The 15,579-nt window shown below is 51.7% G+C and overlaps 8 protein-coding genes across 8 annotated transcripts; 4 read left to right on the top strand and 4 right to left on the bottom strand.

Moving 5' to 3' along the window:
- Positions 1-5: 5 nt before the first annotated feature.
- Positions 6-1,041, bottom strand: COCSADRAFT_38621 (uncharacterized protein). Its single transcript, XM_007703881.1, has 2 exons — positions 716-1,041; positions 6-652 (listed from the first exon to the last, which is right to left on the bottom strand). The coding sequence occupies exons 1-2, from the start codon at positions 954-956 to the stop codon at positions 126-128; spliced, it is 768 nt and encodes a 255-aa protein (XP_007702071.1). The 5' UTR covers positions 957-1,041; the 3' UTR covers positions 6-125.
- Positions 1,042-1,056: 15 nt separating this feature from the next.
- On the bottom strand, positions 1,057-2,305 carry COCSADRAFT_343326 (uncharacterized protein; the record flags this gene model as incomplete). Its single annotated transcript, XM_007704017.1, has 3 exons — positions 1,057-1,644; positions 1,693-2,244; positions 2,303-2,305. The coding sequence occupies 3 exons, from the start codon at positions 2,303-2,305 to the stop codon at positions 1,327-1,329; spliced, it is 873 nt and encodes a 290-aa protein (XP_007702207.1). The 3' UTR covers positions 1,057-1,326.
- Positions 2,306-3,400: 1,095 nt separating this feature from the next.
- Positions 3,401-4,410, top strand: COCSADRAFT_95287 (uncharacterized protein; the record flags this gene model as incomplete). Its single annotated transcript, XM_007704016.1, has 2 exons — positions 3,401-3,496; positions 3,553-4,410. 2 exons carry the CDS (start codon positions 3,401-3,403, stop codon positions 4,408-4,410), a joined length of 954 nt encoding a protein of 317 aa, XP_007702206.1.
- Positions 4,411-4,628: 218 nt separating this feature from the next.
- On the bottom strand, positions 4,629-5,446 carry COCSADRAFT_224489 (uncharacterized protein). The gene has a single exon (XM_007704015.1). It carries the CDS (start codon positions 5,396-5,398, stop codon positions 4,769-4,771), a length of 630 nt encoding a protein of 209 aa, XP_007702205.1. The 5' UTR covers positions 5,399-5,446; the 3' UTR covers positions 4,629-4,768.
- An 82-nt stretch (positions 5,447-5,528) lies between these two features.
- Positions 5,529-6,712, top strand: COCSADRAFT_38618 (uncharacterized protein). The gene is made up of 4 exons (XM_007703880.1): positions 5,529-5,682; positions 5,731-5,749; positions 5,803-6,254; positions 6,309-6,712. Exons 1-4 carry the CDS (start codon positions 5,680-5,682, stop codon positions 6,450-6,452), a joined length of 618 nt encoding a protein of 205 aa, XP_007702070.1. The 5' UTR covers positions 5,529-5,679; the 3' UTR covers positions 6,453-6,712.
- A 762-nt stretch (positions 6,713-7,474) lies between these two features.
- COCSADRAFT_224467 (uncharacterized protein) lies at positions 7,475-10,092 on the top strand. The gene has a single exon (XM_007704014.1). It carries the CDS (start codon positions 7,614-7,616, stop codon positions 9,726-9,728), a length of 2,115 nt encoding a protein of 704 aa, XP_007702204.1. The 5' UTR covers positions 7,475-7,613; the 3' UTR covers positions 9,729-10,092.
- A 191-nt stretch (positions 10,093-10,283) lies between these two features.
- On the top strand, positions 10,284-12,305 carry COCSADRAFT_146876 (uncharacterized protein). Its single transcript, XM_007704013.1, has 3 exons — positions 10,284-10,591; positions 10,645-10,917; positions 10,996-12,305. The coding sequence occupies exons 1-3, from the start codon at positions 10,456-10,458 to the stop codon at positions 11,970-11,972; spliced, it is 1,386 nt and encodes a 461-aa protein (XP_007702203.1). The 5' UTR covers positions 10,284-10,455; the 3' UTR covers positions 11,973-12,305.
- A 2,171-nt stretch (positions 12,306-14,476) lies between these two features.
- COCSADRAFT_162343 (uncharacterized protein) lies at positions 14,477-14,842 on the bottom strand (the record flags this gene model as incomplete). The annotated part of the gene is made up of 1 exon (XM_007704012.1): positions 14,477-14,842. The coding sequence occupies one exon, from the start codon at positions 14,840-14,842 to the stop codon at positions 14,477-14,479; it is 366 nt and encodes a 121-aa protein (XP_007702202.1).
- Positions 14,843-15,579: the final 737 nt, after the last annotated feature.

Genomic DNA, 15,579 nt, shown 5'->3' with positions numbered 1-15,579 from the left:
TCCTGATGCGCAGTCACGTTGCAAATTGGTTTGCTAGATGTTGTCTGGAGAAAGGGTATTTGGTGGAGATCAAACGCCGACAGACCACGTGTATAATTGTGTATACTTGGGTGTCATCAGTCAGATTATGCACTTGGCTTCTCTCTTACAGCTTCGTCGTCCACCTTGTCTGCCTCCTTTGCCACGTCTTGCTCATTCACCTCTGGCGGAAAGTCTCCAGGCACGATGCCAAAGACACCAACCTCGCTCCTGCCCATGCCACCGCCACTCTTGTCTGTCTCGTCGCTCTCCTTGAGCACAAAAGTGCCCGGCTGTTTCTTCATGGCCTCTTCGTCAAAGTCAAACACACGGTAGTCGGCATTGAAAAACATGCGGTTACATATGGCGGTGCGCAGGAAGCCAGAGTGTGAGACTACGGCAATCACCTTTTCCGGCCGCGAGTACAGATCCTCGAGACATCTTTGGCCGCGCGCCACAATGGCCTTTTCGGTAAAAGCATACGGGTTCTTGGGGCCGTTTGTTGTCTTGTCTGGGAATGAAGGGTCGACGACGGAGAAGTCGTACTGCGGGAACTCCTTGGAAATGACGTCGAGGGGGGTCCCCGTGTCGCAGGGCTTGTCTGCATTTTCTTGCCAGTTTGCGTCGGGAATGACTGTGATGAGACTCGATTAGCCATTACTCGCTCTGGCTCACCATTCCCCAATGCTCGTCTTACCTTTTGTGCCCTTTTTGATGAGCCAGTCGAGTCCAATGGCGGCGGTTTGGAGCGTTCTTCTTTGCGCGCTCACGACAATGAGCTCAATTTGGTTGCCAATCTCGGTCTGCTTCAGATGCTCGTGCAGCTCGCGGCATTGCTGCTCACCGAGCTCGGTTAGTGGAGGGTCACGTATCGACCAGTCGTTGGTAGCGTTGTGCTGGGCCTGGGCGTGGCGGATGAGGACAAGTTTTGGGGCCATGGCAGGCAGAATCCAGACAAATTGCGAGTATGGGGCCTGGATGCAAGCGGATATGGGCGACGCAGCAACGTTATAAAGGAAGGCCAGGGCGGATTGTTGTTGAGACGAGTTTGCAATGACGCGCTAGTGGGGCCGACGTACCTGCATCTCGATGACGCGGGTGCTGCTAACTGTCACTCCACAAGCGGAAGGGCAAGACGAAGCGAAGCACAGCATGGGAAGCAAGCGGGAGGCATGCAAACATGGCCGCAATGCCTTGCTAGTTTGAATCTTGTTCATTGATCGTTAAGGCTTGCGCAAAAGCCGCTCGTTACGCATCGTCAGGGTCTGTACTTTTATCCACTGTGGCTCGACTCGAGCAGCCATTCATTTACTCTTCCATCTTCTCCTCCTCGTCATCATCGTCATCATCCCCTTCGAGCGCCTTCTTTGCAAGCCTCTCAGCCTCTTCCCGAATGTCTTTGGGCACTTCCTCATGTCTACCCTTGGTCGGTCCGTCGAGATTGCTGATCCACGTCATCTCAAGCTCAAATTCCTTGTCCTTGTTGTCATCGTGTGCGACGTAGATGATGCGCGCTGCCTCCTTGACGCCTTCTTCTAATGAAAGCTGGCCCTCATGCAGATTCAATTTCTCGAGCTCCGACTTTGCGACCTGGCGGCCTTTGCCTGTAGCTGCACCATAGTATCCCTGGGCCGATTAGTCATTGTATACGAAGTGTCCAGTTGTTTTGCATACCCAGTAGAGGCCACTCGGCTCAATCATGTAGAGAGATGGACCGCCGTGCTTGGCGCCCTCTCTCTTGCCTCCCGAGCCAACAGAAGGACCGGAACCAACTTGTCCGTCAACGGGCAACTCGGCCTCGGAATCCCAGCCGGCAATAATGGCCGTTATACCGAATGGCCGTACACTGGAATAGAGCGTGTATGCCTGAACGTAGCTTCCCATGCGGTCGGCGAGAGACGAGGAAGGAATGGGGGCCTTGTAGAGCTGCCGCCATTGCGCCGCCTCGTCACGGGCTCGGGAGACGAAGTGGCGACCGTCGGGGAGGAGACCAGAAGACACGACACCCATGTTGCGGTCGACGGTTGCTATGCGCTTGTTGGCACCAGGCTTGATCAGCTTGCTGCTGACGAGCTTCTCGAGAGCGAGCACAACACCATCCTTGCACTTGATGCCCAGAGCTGTGCCGCCGTTCTCTACCGCCTTGACTGCATACTCGACCTGGAAGTTGCGACCGTCAGGCGAGAAGACAGAATTGGACAGGTCATAGCCTGTGCCTATTGACGTCTGCAGTAATGTCAGTTTACCCTCGAGGTGCGTGTCGAGCGGGCGGGGGGCTGTTTACCATGGTGGATGGAGTGGGTGGTTGTGACGGTCGTATGTAATTGGTGTCGTGCTCAAGTCGTGCTCAAACAACCACTCTGCTTGTGCAGCGAATACGATTCGAGTGCTGGATTGGACGATGTCGGGAGCTGTGCTTGGCCGGTGTTGTTGGTGATTGCTTGTACTAGGCAATAGGCAATGGTGTGTCTGCGCAAGCTCCAGCAGCTCACCACTAGCGTGCCAAGGAGACCCCCGGCCCCGACACGCTACATACATAGTACTCACTATAAGAGCAGAGCAGAGCAGAGCAGCACAGCCAGGGCGAACGTGTTGGTGTCTATGTTGCAGTCACGTCTGCGTATATATACATAGTCGCCCGGCTGAGTTAGTTGGTGCACACGCTTGTGCCATTCTGCCATGACTGTAGCGACCAAGTATGTACATACGGCGGAGCAAAGTCACGTGCAAGCCGTGCTTTGATCCCCGGCTTCTTCCGCCGGAACCCCTCCAATGGCGGGCCAGTGGGCGACGTCGAGCGATGCATACGCCTGTAAAGACGTGATGAGTTGTCGGCCCAAACCGACGACTATTCACAGGCTTCAGATGCACTCGATTGGCTGTCCACTGGCTAGCCGAACAAGTTGGGTTTCAACGCGTCGACACTAATTGGACTGTGGGCGACAAATTTCCCAGAATCATCCCGCCTTCACGCATGACCCGACAGCGCGCTACACTCGACGGTATGTACTTAAGGGACCACAACCACCACCACGTTGCTGCCAACTGCTCCCTCCCCCCTTGCTCTCTCCCTCTCTCCCTTGACTGCTGAATCGACTCGAGTTGATTATCTGTATCTTGTTCCTCTGTTTGTTTCTTACTCACGCGCCTACCGTGCCAGTACTCATCAGCGCCCAACGCTCACGCTCAAGAACTGCGGCTAGACACAACACACAGCCTGGCAACAGACATCAGGGTCCGTTGTTTACTTCCTTCCCACTTGCCCACTAGCTTGCTCCGCCTACTCTTCACTCCTTCGCTTCATCTCCACTGCTCAACTACCGTTTTCTACACCATTACCCCTCTTCATATCCCGACTTGCTCTCCAAACACCGGCACAGAGATGCAACCAATGCTCCTTCACCACTGCTCTTGCTCCTACGATACTCCTGTCTCGTTTAGTCCTTTTGCTTTTTCCCAAAACATCTCTTGCTCTCACGTAAGCCACCAACGCCCTGGCACTGGTAATCAACATCCACTAACCCTACGTCATAGTGTGGCGTAATCTCCACCGGCATCAACGTGCAGCCCAAGGCTGAACAAGACGCAAACATGCAGCAAGACGAGCTGACTAGGCTGTTCTCGGCCAACATGACCCTTTCACAAACCCAAGTGCAAGCACCTCTCCTCCACCCAGTTCAGCAGCCAGAGCTAGAGTCTGCCCCAAAGAACATTGTCTACGCTTCACAGCATTACACACACTCGCATCATGTCCCTCTTCGCAGTGCTTCAGAGCCGAGTCTGAAGACGCAAATCAACGAGTCGGATCTAGAGGCTGTACTTCTGAGAAACAGCATCGACCCCTCTCTGCTCTTTCCTTCTCAGATTGATCTCTTCAAGAACGCAGACGACGACCAGCGCCTGCGTCTCCTCGAGCTATGGCGCATCTCGCCTCCATCAGGACGCCAGGGACACCCATCAGGTACCGACTACAACATGTCGAGGCAGCTCTACGACTGGCCCCCTACCAGCCTAGCGCAAGAAGAAGCAATGGCCAAGCTGAGATATGAGAGGCAGCAAGCCGAGGATGCTGCTCAGCAGAATGCAATGCAGCAGCAGCAGCAGCAAGAATCAGAGCAGGCCATGGCCGCAGCAAACGCCGAACCATACATGTCTTCAGGTTATGAGATGATGGCAATGCGCGAGTATGAAGAGTCGGCACGAGCTCAGCAGGCTCTCAAGGAGGCCAACAGATACAACCAAGCCACTGATCCAGTATACAACACTGGCAATGGCCTCTGGCAGAAGCATGTGGGAAGTGTCATCGACATGGAGAACAATTATGGAGCGTATGCATTTGCACGTGAGTATGGTCTACGCGGTGGCTATGGAGACGAAGAGATGGTTATGTGAGGTATAGCAGTCTTGATTGATTACAGTCCCATGGCGTGTGGGCAGTCTGGGTGGATTGGTAGGGCATTCTGTTACACAGGGGATGCACATTTGCGCTCACGACATTCTTATGTTAGTTTGTTAGGCATGCACACATAGACGCATACACGGTGTGTACTAGGTGGGTTATGAAAGAGATAGATTTCGTCAGAAGGATACCCAATCAGCAATCGTTTTTTTTTCATCTTAATCAGACTTCCAACCAGCTTTGGCCCATGACTTGTTGCGCCAATGGAATGGATTTGATTCATACATTGTACATGTGGGTATTGAAAACGAAGAATTGAAGCTGCCCACCACCACTCAAACATGGACAGACTTATTTTGCCTTGCCACTCGGCCACTTCTTCCAGCCCCTGCCGTGTCCCTTTTGCTTCCATTCCTGAATTAAGGCGGGCATGTTCAGCATAGCCTGTCGCCTCATCTCTAGGCGGCCCTTGAGCGTTCGTTCCCACAGCTTCCCCTTGACCTTTTGTCCCTCACCCGTGCCCTTGACCTGCAGACCCCTCTCCACCCTCTGTCGCTCCTTCTCGCCCGGCTTTTTAATGGTCCATGGCAGTAGATCGACAACACCATGCTCAGAAGCAAGCTTCACCAGGTCGGCTTGCTTGCGCAGTCCATAGGCGGGGCTCTGCCATCGTCCGGTTGTGAAGTTCTTGTGAGGGAGGAAAGGGTTTGGGTAGGGAAGTTGGTGCGCTTCTGGCGGTATTTTTGAGTTTTGGGGTGCGCTCGAGGGTATTGGCGTGTTATTTGGTGCCGGCATCTCGCTAATTGAGGCATTGGGGTCGGTGGGCGGGGTGTTTGATATTGTGTTGGCCGCCGATTGCGATGGATTTGAATGTGGGGATGTGAGATCAGGGAACAGCGCAGGCGGAGGGTACTTTTGGAAGAAGCGCAGCAGGCGCGGCGGCAGCAATTTTGCAATTTCGACCGTTTTTGGGGCGCTCATCCTGTGTGGATTGCGTGTTTGCGATCAAGATGTGGGCATGCAGGCGTGGAGATCAAAAGTTCCCAGCGCCAAGACGGGTTTAAGCTACGAAGTAGCCTTGCCTTGTCCTAGGGTGGAGCTTGCTCGCGCCGCCGCGTACTGAGCTGCTACCTGGGTGCATCACAACCACTGCCAACACCACTTTTGCTTGATTCTAGATCTACGGCCGACTACACCTCCTCTGCTCTTGTTGCTGCAGCTGTCTCTACTGTCTCGCCAGATATCACATCACTCCTGCAGCCATGGTAAGCTCCCCGCACCCGTCGGCACATGGACACAGCTAATCGCAACAGTCGTCGCCATTCTCCATAAGTACGCTTCTTCTACAACCATAATACCACATGCCCATCTAACAATTCCAATAGACGGCGGCGCTTGTGTGGCAATGGTGGGCAAGGACTGCGTGGCCATCGCCTGCGACCTCCGCCTCGGCATGCAGGCCCTCACCGTGTCCAACAACTTCCCCAAGATCTTCCAATACGGCGATGTTTTCCTTGGCCTGACGGGCCTCGCCACCGATGTTTCGACCGTGTCCGACTTGTTTCGTTACAAGGTCAACATGTACCGTCTTCGCGAAGAACGCAACATCAGCCCACAGACCATGGCCAACCTCGTCAGCTCAAGTCTGTACGAGAGGCGCTTTGGCCCATACTTCATCAGCCCGGTGATTGCAGGTATCAACCAGACGAGCGGGAAGCCATTCATCTGTGGTTTCGACAGCATTGGGTGCATCGACTTTGCAAAGGACTTCATCGTAAGCGGAACAGCGAGCGACCAGCTGTTTGGAACATGTGAGGGGCTGTGGGAACCGGATCTGGTGGGTTCTTCAACGCCACTCTTGCTCTAAATCAAGTACTAATGCTCAGTGTAGGGCCCAGAGGACCTGTTTGAAACCATTTCACAGGCGCTACTCAACGCCGTCGACCGTGACGCACTTTCAGGTTGGGGCGCACACGTTTACATTATCGAAAAGGACAAGGTGACGAAGCGGTTACTCAAGGGTAGGCAGGATTGAGAGGGTGCGTACCATGTGATGGCATACAATGATCTTATGAGCTATGACGCACGTCAGAGGAGCACCAGAGGTTGGACCAAGGACTGTGACTCGACTATGTGAGACTGCTTGCACGGATAGGGATTGAACTCTCCAGGTTGCTTTCACCTGGTGTTAGTAGTGGAAGAACAGAGATAGCTCCGTAATCAACAAGGTGTCTCCAGTAGATGAAGTTACAATGCAGCTTGGCTCTAACTATGAGGTTAGAATATGGAGTGGCAAACCATGAGTGAATGGCATTGGGTCTGAACAGTTGTTTTATCCTGCTCATCATCAGGTCCAGATCACAGGTGGGCCTCGTGGCTCACAATGAGGTTTGGCCTTATCGATAGTGAGAACACGTGACTAGGCGCTCGGCCTAGCGCGTGGATAGCGACTGATCCGAGTCTCGCGTGGCTTTGGGAACTTAAATATGTATGCTCGGCACGCTCGCAGGAACCAAGTCTGTAAAAGTATATTCAAGGTGAGATTGATTGTTTGGATCTCTTGGAGATCCAGCTTATCTACTGTTGTCGCTAGGCTACCATGGGAAAGCACCACTACATTAGTGGTGACTTCTGCAATAATGAGAACTGCATCTGCTCACAAAGTCGTCCGACCATGGATGATGGGAGTTGCGCCATAGTGTTGCAAGGGGTGTGAATGCTTACAATATGTTCGATCCTTTGAAAAAAAAATATCTGGGTACTCTCGTTCGTCCTGTAACAGTTCACCGGAGCCTGCCTCGTCAGGCTCGAAATGCCAGTTGACCGCTTTCTGCTACCACTGCTGTTGTAGCGTTTGCGTTGCCACCTGCTCGGCAATCTTAACTGCATGCTTATGGCGTGCTCAGTTACGCGTTTTCGTACCAGCTGGAGCTGAGAACTCTGTTTTACCACGTAACTCTACCAGATCCAGCCTGTTACGTGACTATCACGTGACCCCAAAATCACTACAAACCGGAGCTCCAACCGAACGGCCCCTCCGTTTCCTATCCCTATATAGACAAGCCCAGACGCAACGCTAACCTGCACTACTGTCAGCGATCTAAACCCAAACCGTCCCAAGAAGGCAGCCACAAAACAAAGCAATCGGACAGGCTCTCAACCTCACACTCTAGAGGTTCGCAGCCCAGTACGCGCAATGACGCCTGCTGCTCCATCACGTAAGCAGCCGCCGAGCATCGACGATATCCTACGAGCTAAGCGCGAGAAGGAAGCCGCCGCCGCGAAACCCAAATTCATTCCAAAGGCCGAGCGGGAGCGGATCGCGCTCGAAAAGCGCAAGAAGGAAGTGGAAGAGGCACAAAAGAGGCGAGAGGCCAGCGGCAACGATCGAGTATGGAAGCCCTCACAAGATGGGCCTTCGCAGAACGGCGCACCGTTCGTACCTGTGGGTCCACGAGCGATGCGAGACGCACCCACTGAGCCATCGTCTATGCGAGACCGCAGACATGGAGGAGGTGACATGGCGCCACCACCACCGCCATCCGAGAACCGAAAGAGTAAGCGGCCGGCCGAGGACACGGAAGCCGCCATGATTCGGCAGCGATACATGGGCGCAGAGCAGAACCAGTCGACGTTTTCGGCCAAGAAGAAGCGCAAGAGGACAACGGAGAAGAAGTTTAACTTCGAGTGGAACGAGGAGGAAGACACAAGCCATGACTACAACCCCATCTACCAACAAAAGGCCGAAGCCAGCTTCTTTGGTCGGGGCAGACTAGGTGGTTTCTCTGAAGAGGTCACAGATAAGGCGACACAGAGGATGATCGAGGCCATTATCGAGCGGGATCCCGAACATGGCCGAGAGAGGGCACAGCAAATGATAGATATGGAAAGGCGGCGGAAAGAAAAGGGTGGCCGCGCGCAACTTGACAAGCACTGGAGCGAGAAAAGACTGGAGAACATGCGTGAACGCGATTGGCGCATCTTCAAAGAAGACTTCAACATTGCTACCAAGGGAGGCTCAATACCAAATCCCATGCGCAACTGGGACGAGGCGGGGCTGCCAGACAAGCTCATGCGCATTGTCGACCGGGTTGGGTACACGGAGCCTTCGCCTATCCAACGTGCGGCCATACCCATTGCTCTGCAATGTCGCGACCTCATTGGCGTGGCCAGGACAGGTTCAGGTAAAACTGCTGCCTTTGTCCTACCGCTCCTGGCCTACATCATGGAGCTACCTCCTCTGACGGCAGCCAATCGCCACGACGGCCCTTATGCCCTCATCCTGGCTCCGACGCGTGAATTGGCGCAGCAAATCGAGGTCGAGACTCGCAAGTTTGCGGCGCCACTAGGGTTCAATACTGCTGTCCTTGTTGGTGGTCATTCTATTGAGGAGCAATCGTTCCAGATGCGTGACGGCGCTGAAATCATCATTGCGACGCCCGGTCGGCTGGTAGACTGCATTGAGCGTCGCGTGCTGGTCCTCAGTCAATGCACCTATGTCATTATGGACGAAGCCGACAAGATGATTGACATGGGTTTCGAAGAGCCAGTCAACAAGATTCTCGAAGCGCTGCCCGTCAACAACGAAAAGCCCGACGACGAAAGTGCCGAAGATGCTAGTGTCATGAGGAGGGACATGTACCGTCAGACGATGATGTACACGGCCACTATGCCGCCGGCGCTAGAACGGATTGCGAAAAAGTACCTGCGTCGTCCTGCCATTGTCACGGTGGGCAACCTGGGCGAGGCGACTGAAACAGTGGAGCAGCGGGCAGAGTTCATCCAGGGAGAAGAGAAGCGGAAGAAGCGGCTACAGGAAATTCTCACATCTGGCGAGTTTGCAGCGCCGATTATTGTCTTTGTCAACATCAAGCGCAACTGCGATGCCATTGCTCGCGACATCAAGCACATGGGATTCTCGGCGGCGACGCTACACGGGTCAAAGACGCAGGAACAGCGTGAAGCTGCGCTTGCGTCGCTCAAGTCAGGACAGACGAGTGTGCTGGTTGCGACTGATCTGGCGGGTCGTGGTATTGACATTCAGGACGTATCTCTGGTGGTCAACTTCAACATGCCGAGCAGCATCGAAAGCTACACACATCGCATTGGTCGTACGGGTCGTCTGGGAGCAGACAAGCCTGGTGTTGCGATTACCTTCTGGGGCAACGAGGACGCCGACGTGCTCTACGACCTGAAGCAGATTCTCATGAAGAGCCAGATCAGCAAAGTGCCGGAAGACTTGAGGAAACACGAGGCAGCACAGCAAAAGGGCAAGAAGAGGGGCGAGATCATGGGCAAGAACATTACTTGAAGGGGCGTGGATCGACTTTGCATGAATGGAGACGCAGGGACAAAGGCAATGACCCCTTTTCATGTACTGGAGCATGGTAGTGCTTGTGTCTGAGTGTGGATGCATATGCGCAACAAATGGCATGTCGCGTGATGGTGGCACGGGGAAGTGGGGCGGGCGGGCGTGAATGGCATGTTTGCATGATTAGGGCAAAGTTTGCAGTGGGTGGGTGGTGACAAGCTTTGGATGTGGACATGGCAGACGGAGTGGATCTACCCCGGACTCTGTCGCGCTAGTCCCTAAGCGGCTAAATTGTGAGGGAACGGCAGGGCAAGACAGTGTCTGGCCTGGTTGGGCAGCTTTGCCCGCGAATCAAGGGCAGATGCATATATACATCCACTGTTATGTACTATTTACTAATGATACGTAGTGTACTTATTTACTCCCATGCATGCACCTACTTACGTATGCCTATGCTCGTGCTCGGGACACACCCCTGCCCTGTTCACTTCATCAGCACGCTTGTTCTTAATCAAGTCCACTTCCAAACGGCCCGTTTTGCTTTGCCCTCGTTCGCGCCCCGTCAGCCGTAGCCATGTCGGACGCATTGACGTGGGTCTGTTCTTCGCTCGTGGCGTGGCATCCGCCGCCTCTGACTGACTGTCGTCTTGCTGATATTGTTGTTGTTGCCGTCGTCAATGTTGGATTGACCAAGAATCGTCGGTGTCGGGTGAGTTGAAGCCTCGCCATGGCGTCGCTCTCGCTCTCCCTTTCTCTCTCCCTTTCCCGCTCCCTCTCGACCAGTGCAACGTCTGCTGCCCTTGCCGCGGAGACGACGCCGGCACAGGGCTCGCTCGAGTCCGCCGGTGCGGGCATAACTGGAGGTCAGTCCCCTCGCTACCAAGCCACAAACTCCAACCTTACCACGGTATCATAGGCTACACGGGCAACTCGGTTCCTCTCAAAATCATCATTGCCTTCTTCCTCGGCCTCGCCCTCTACAATGCCCTTGAGCTCATCATCCTCGCCTTTGTCACCTTTCAGCACTACCATGGACTTTACTTCTGGTCGCTCGTCATCAGCGCCTTCGGCATCATACCCTATTCACTCGGCTTCATCATAAAGTTCTTCCGCCTGCTCGACCCAAACGCTAATGTCGGATATGTGGCCGTCGTTTTTCTCACCATCGGCTGGTATAGCATGGTCACAGGTATGTATGCTGCCGCTTCGCGCGACCACGAGGAAATAGATAACCTCCATCGAGACTGACACACCACGTTGCATGCAGGCCAGTCCGTCGTCCTATGGTCACGCTTGCACCTCGTCACCAACTCGCGCCGCACCCTCCGCTGGACCCTGTACATGATCATCTGCAATGGCGTCCTGCTGCACTCGGTCACCACGGTCCTGACCTTTGGCTCAAATTCGAATACTCTCTCGCCCGCTACCTTGGCCCGCTTTGTCCGCGCCTACTCTATCATGGAAAAGACACAGATGTTGGGCTTCTTTTTGCAAGAGACGATCCTGTCCATCATCTACATCAAAGAGACAATCCGGCTGCTCAGGCTCTCCCAATCCGTTCAAGACGATACGCGCAGCTTCGATGACGGCGCCACCATTGGCCAGCTCAGGCAGGCCAGTGTCCGGAAAACAATGTACCAGCTTCTCGCCATCAACGTCTTGATCATCATCCTGGATCTCGCTCTGCTAGCTATGGAATTTGCAAATCAATATCTTATCCAGACCACGCTCAAGGGCGTCGTATATTCTGTTAAATTAAAACTAGAATTCGCTGTTCTCGGCAAACTGATCCAGCTTGTGCGCGATCGCACAGAATCTGACCCCAGTCTCAATGCCAATCCCTTCTCCAGCCCTGCCGCATACGCCAACCATCGCAACAACAGCTCCAACTTCCAAAACGTGAACTGTACCGGAACATGCACCCTCGAGCGCCGCAACACCCTCACCCTCGAGAAATCAAGCAGCGCCAACACCAGTGCCAACTGCCCAGACACTTCGCGCCGCGCCAATGGGCCCACGAGCAGCCCGCTCATGTACGACTTTGGCAACCAGCAGTACCCTGACTTCGTGGACCCGCGCCGTCTCAATTCTAATCTGACGCATCCTGAACTGCAGGCGTCCACCGGGGCCGGTCAGGATGGATGGGAGACGCGTGATGAGGCTACAGAGCGGCGTAGTAAGAGGCGCCGGGTCAAGAGGGCGAGTTGGATTGATTTAGAAATGGACAAGTTCAACATTGAATGATTTTTTGTTGTTTTTGCATGCTCTGAACTGGCGTTTATGGGAAGAGAACAAAAGATGAAAATGCATGGATTCATGGATACACATACCCCTAGACATGGTCATCAGAGTTTTCATTTATTTTTGCTCGATTCGATTATGTACTCTTATTGTAATTCCATTTCAGAGCCGAGGAAGGCTGTAAGGATGTAGTGTGGTAGGCTCTTCTTTGATTTTCTTCTTCTTTCTCGTCACTTGATTGTCAGGGGGGTGAGCAGCGACATTGAGCGAGGCACAGGTTTGATATTATGGAAAAGGAAGATATCATGAAAATCTTCAGCTGTACCAATTCAGCGCAATGTACAAATACGTTTGTATAAATATATATATCGCATATATATTACGTGGATACAGAACCCTGGCTACTTCTTCAGAGAAAGGACATTGATATTTAAGGGGCAGTGACAGTAAGCGTACTGACTAGTTTAACTTGGGATAATTCAGATCAAGGATTCTCTTCTTATAATCACGATTCTCAATGTTGTTATGTATTTTAGTTTTACACTTCAAGACTAATTTAGAGGGCGTACCACTCTACTTTGCTTTTTTTTGCAAATACATTATAAGATCGAGTTATTGAAGCTGTCGCAAAACTATCACGAATGCGGGTTTGCACTGAGAGAAGAATCCACTGAAGACACGCAATATCCTATCGCTCTCACGAAGTGTCACATTGTCCTCATGCAAAATTGCAATCTGTAGAAAGCGTTGCGCACCGACGTGTCTAGCCTACGAACTCTATAAAAAACCATCTTTTGTTTCCTCTAACAATTGAGCTCTCTTCTTACAGTCAACTACGAAGGCTTCTGGATACTTCTGGGTCCTCGCCTGTTCGGAAAGTGTAGGATGCATTTTCAACAGCGCGCCGGCAGCTTGAAGGCAAACTTCCTCAAAGTTTGACCAAACTAGTTTCTCCCGCTCCACAGCCAACGCGCGGTGGATAAAGTAAGCCTCTAGTAAGGTCTAAACCGTGAGACCTATGACCTTAGACATTACGTAAGAGTGGTAGTTGTACTTGCGTGCCTCGCACGCAAAATGGTACGCGAAAGACTTATCGTGCGCTATAAAAAAAGACGCATCTAGAGTGGAAAAGGGCTTTTCCGGTCTCTAAGCGTAAGGCGGACTGCGTAAAAGTATTAGGTTAAGCTGATTGCCGTTGCAACTGTGAATCCTAACGGAGACGAACTATTTACAGCATCCCTTGCAGCGAGAGCAATTATATAGCCTATGAAGTCTGTATCTCCCACTCTAAAATTTAGCAAGGACGTAGTAGAATTAGCTGGGCTGATTAGGAAGTCTATTGAGTAGATGTATGTTTGCGTGGGTAAGTAGTGATAAGGACGCGCAAACACCAGATGAGGTCTGTCTACTCGTTTGTACGTCACGATTGATGCACGGTAGATTTATCACTACTTTCCATTGTTTGTCCAAGAAGATACAGGAATAAATAATAGTCGACTCGGCTTCTCGGCTTATAGGTAGTGCCGAGCTACCAAGATAATAATTTGTATAATAATCAACATGCGATACGAATTCATGGAGTAATTATATGACGGTTGGTCCGAGATTTAAGGCCCGATATAATATACCGAAGAGTAGACTAGATTCTGTAGCATGCCATTTCTCCACTTGAAACTAGATCCTGCAACTGACCTCATCTCTTTCTGGATAAAAGTTACAGCACGTTCTTGTGTTCAAGCTCAAAGAAAACTACGTAGTAAGAGCGAATTTGTGACAGTGTTACGAACCAAGTTAGGGAATTTGCAGTTGCCACCTTGTATGATTCAGACCCTGTTGCAGTATCATTATTATTACATTGGACGTATGAAAAGAGGCTGTTCGTTCGGCTGGACGGTGTTGGAGCATTGAAGGGCCGGCAATCTCTGAAAGGATATCCACGTTCTAACACTCACTCTTCTCTTACTTGAATGTCAGAGGAAGTAAAGTACTGGGTCCATCTACTGTTTATGTAAGGAGAGGTACTATGAACTAACACTGGTCACAAATGCCTGTCAAGGCAGTAGAGCGTGAGGCAATATTCAGTTCAGTGTCATTGATTGCATGGTCTCATATAAAATATAACAAGTTCAAAACCCACAGACCCAGACTATGCAAATATTTTTATGAAAGCCCTGTACTTCTCACACATCTATTAAGGCCTATTTCAAGCCTTGCCGAAATAGTTAGCAGCAGAGTCAAAGATTAGTTTGAGGCCATTGTTGACTGAAGGCTGGTTGTATGAATACTTATACAAGGTTTCTGAAAACTTTAGCTATTTCATATCAAGCGAGAGCTGTCGTGCATTTACGTCGTCCATTAGTGAAGCCTTGCATACCGATGGTAGCTGACCTGCCCTGGTCCGGTGTACCAAAGTAATTCAATTGCACGTGACCAGGATGGTCCTCGAAAAATGTTGCAGAGAAGCTGTATATAGCATTGCTTCTGGAATCGCAACAGTAAGTCACTCTCTAATCGAACGTCACAGTATGATGCCCTGCATCTCCGCAAAGGCTATAGTCCATGTAGTGTTGCCTGCCCCAAGCAATGAAAAGATCATCCCAGAAGGCCATAAGGACTGCCCCACTCATATAATTAGGGATATTGTAGTTGACGACGTCTGCTACGCCATAGCCTCCGAGGGTGATGAGACCATTGCTACTGGGGTTGACCCTTGTACTGCACGTTCCATAGACACAAATCTGAAATGGAAGGTCAACAGTGAAGTAACTGTCGTCGATGTTTTGAGAAGAGCTGCTGAAAGATCCAGCAATTATCCGAGGTGGTGAACCATTTTGGCAGGTAGTGGGGTATTGGGCACAGTTGTTGTCGGTCATCTCGGATTGAGCTCACGAAGGCTGTGAAGCATTCTAGGATGAAGTACCGTCGTGGTAGAGTCAGTCAGCAGTATCTTGGTGGCGAGTTGGCGTCCAAGCTACGCAGTTGGCTTCCAAGGAGCAGATTGAGGGCAATTCACCCGTGGTGTATGAAATGTATCACACGATTGACAGATTGCTTCGGTAATGACTAAGAATCCGACCTTACATTCCTTTTCTTGTTTCGAGAATGCTTCTGAGCTGCTTGACCCACAGTCGATCTGCTGGATTGAACAAGTTCTGGCGGTGACATGCAGTAAGCGAGTAGCCTTTGACACCACTTTTGGAATACAATTTGGCTCTGCTTGGCTGCTTGGCTGCTTGGCGGGTGAGAAGTACCCCTGCGCTGGTAACTTGCCATGTTTGTCATTGTGTCTATGTTGAAGAAACTAAAGGTTGCAAACAGTTGTGACGCCGGAACTAGCAACGCCTTGGCAAAACACGGACGGAGATTTCTAGAACCTCGCGATACTTTGCTAAGGCAAAATAAAACTCATGCGTACTCGAACGAAATATTTCAGTGGAAATGTTGCTTGCTACCGACGACTGTGCTTGGATGATCCTTTTCGACAGCTTCTGGCTGGGTGGTTGGCGTCAGCTCGGATGACTTTTTTGAGGGGGGCTGTCGTGTCGAAGAGGGTGTCGAAGCGAAGTTGGTCAATCGCAGAACACGGATCGACGAAGGTGATGTGGATTTG

The sequence above is a fragment of the Bipolaris sorokiniana genome (assembly GCF_000338995.1).
Source record: "Bipolaris sorokiniana ND90Pr unplaced genomic scaffold COCSAscaffold_11, whole genome shotgun sequence".
NCBI classification, from domain to species: domain Eukaryota; kingdom Fungi; phylum Ascomycota; class Dothideomycetes; order Pleosporales; family Pleosporaceae; genus Bipolaris; species Bipolaris sorokiniana.
The sequence above is the reverse complement of the archived record's forward strand: the minus strand, read 5'-3'. Positions and strand labels throughout refer to the sequence as shown.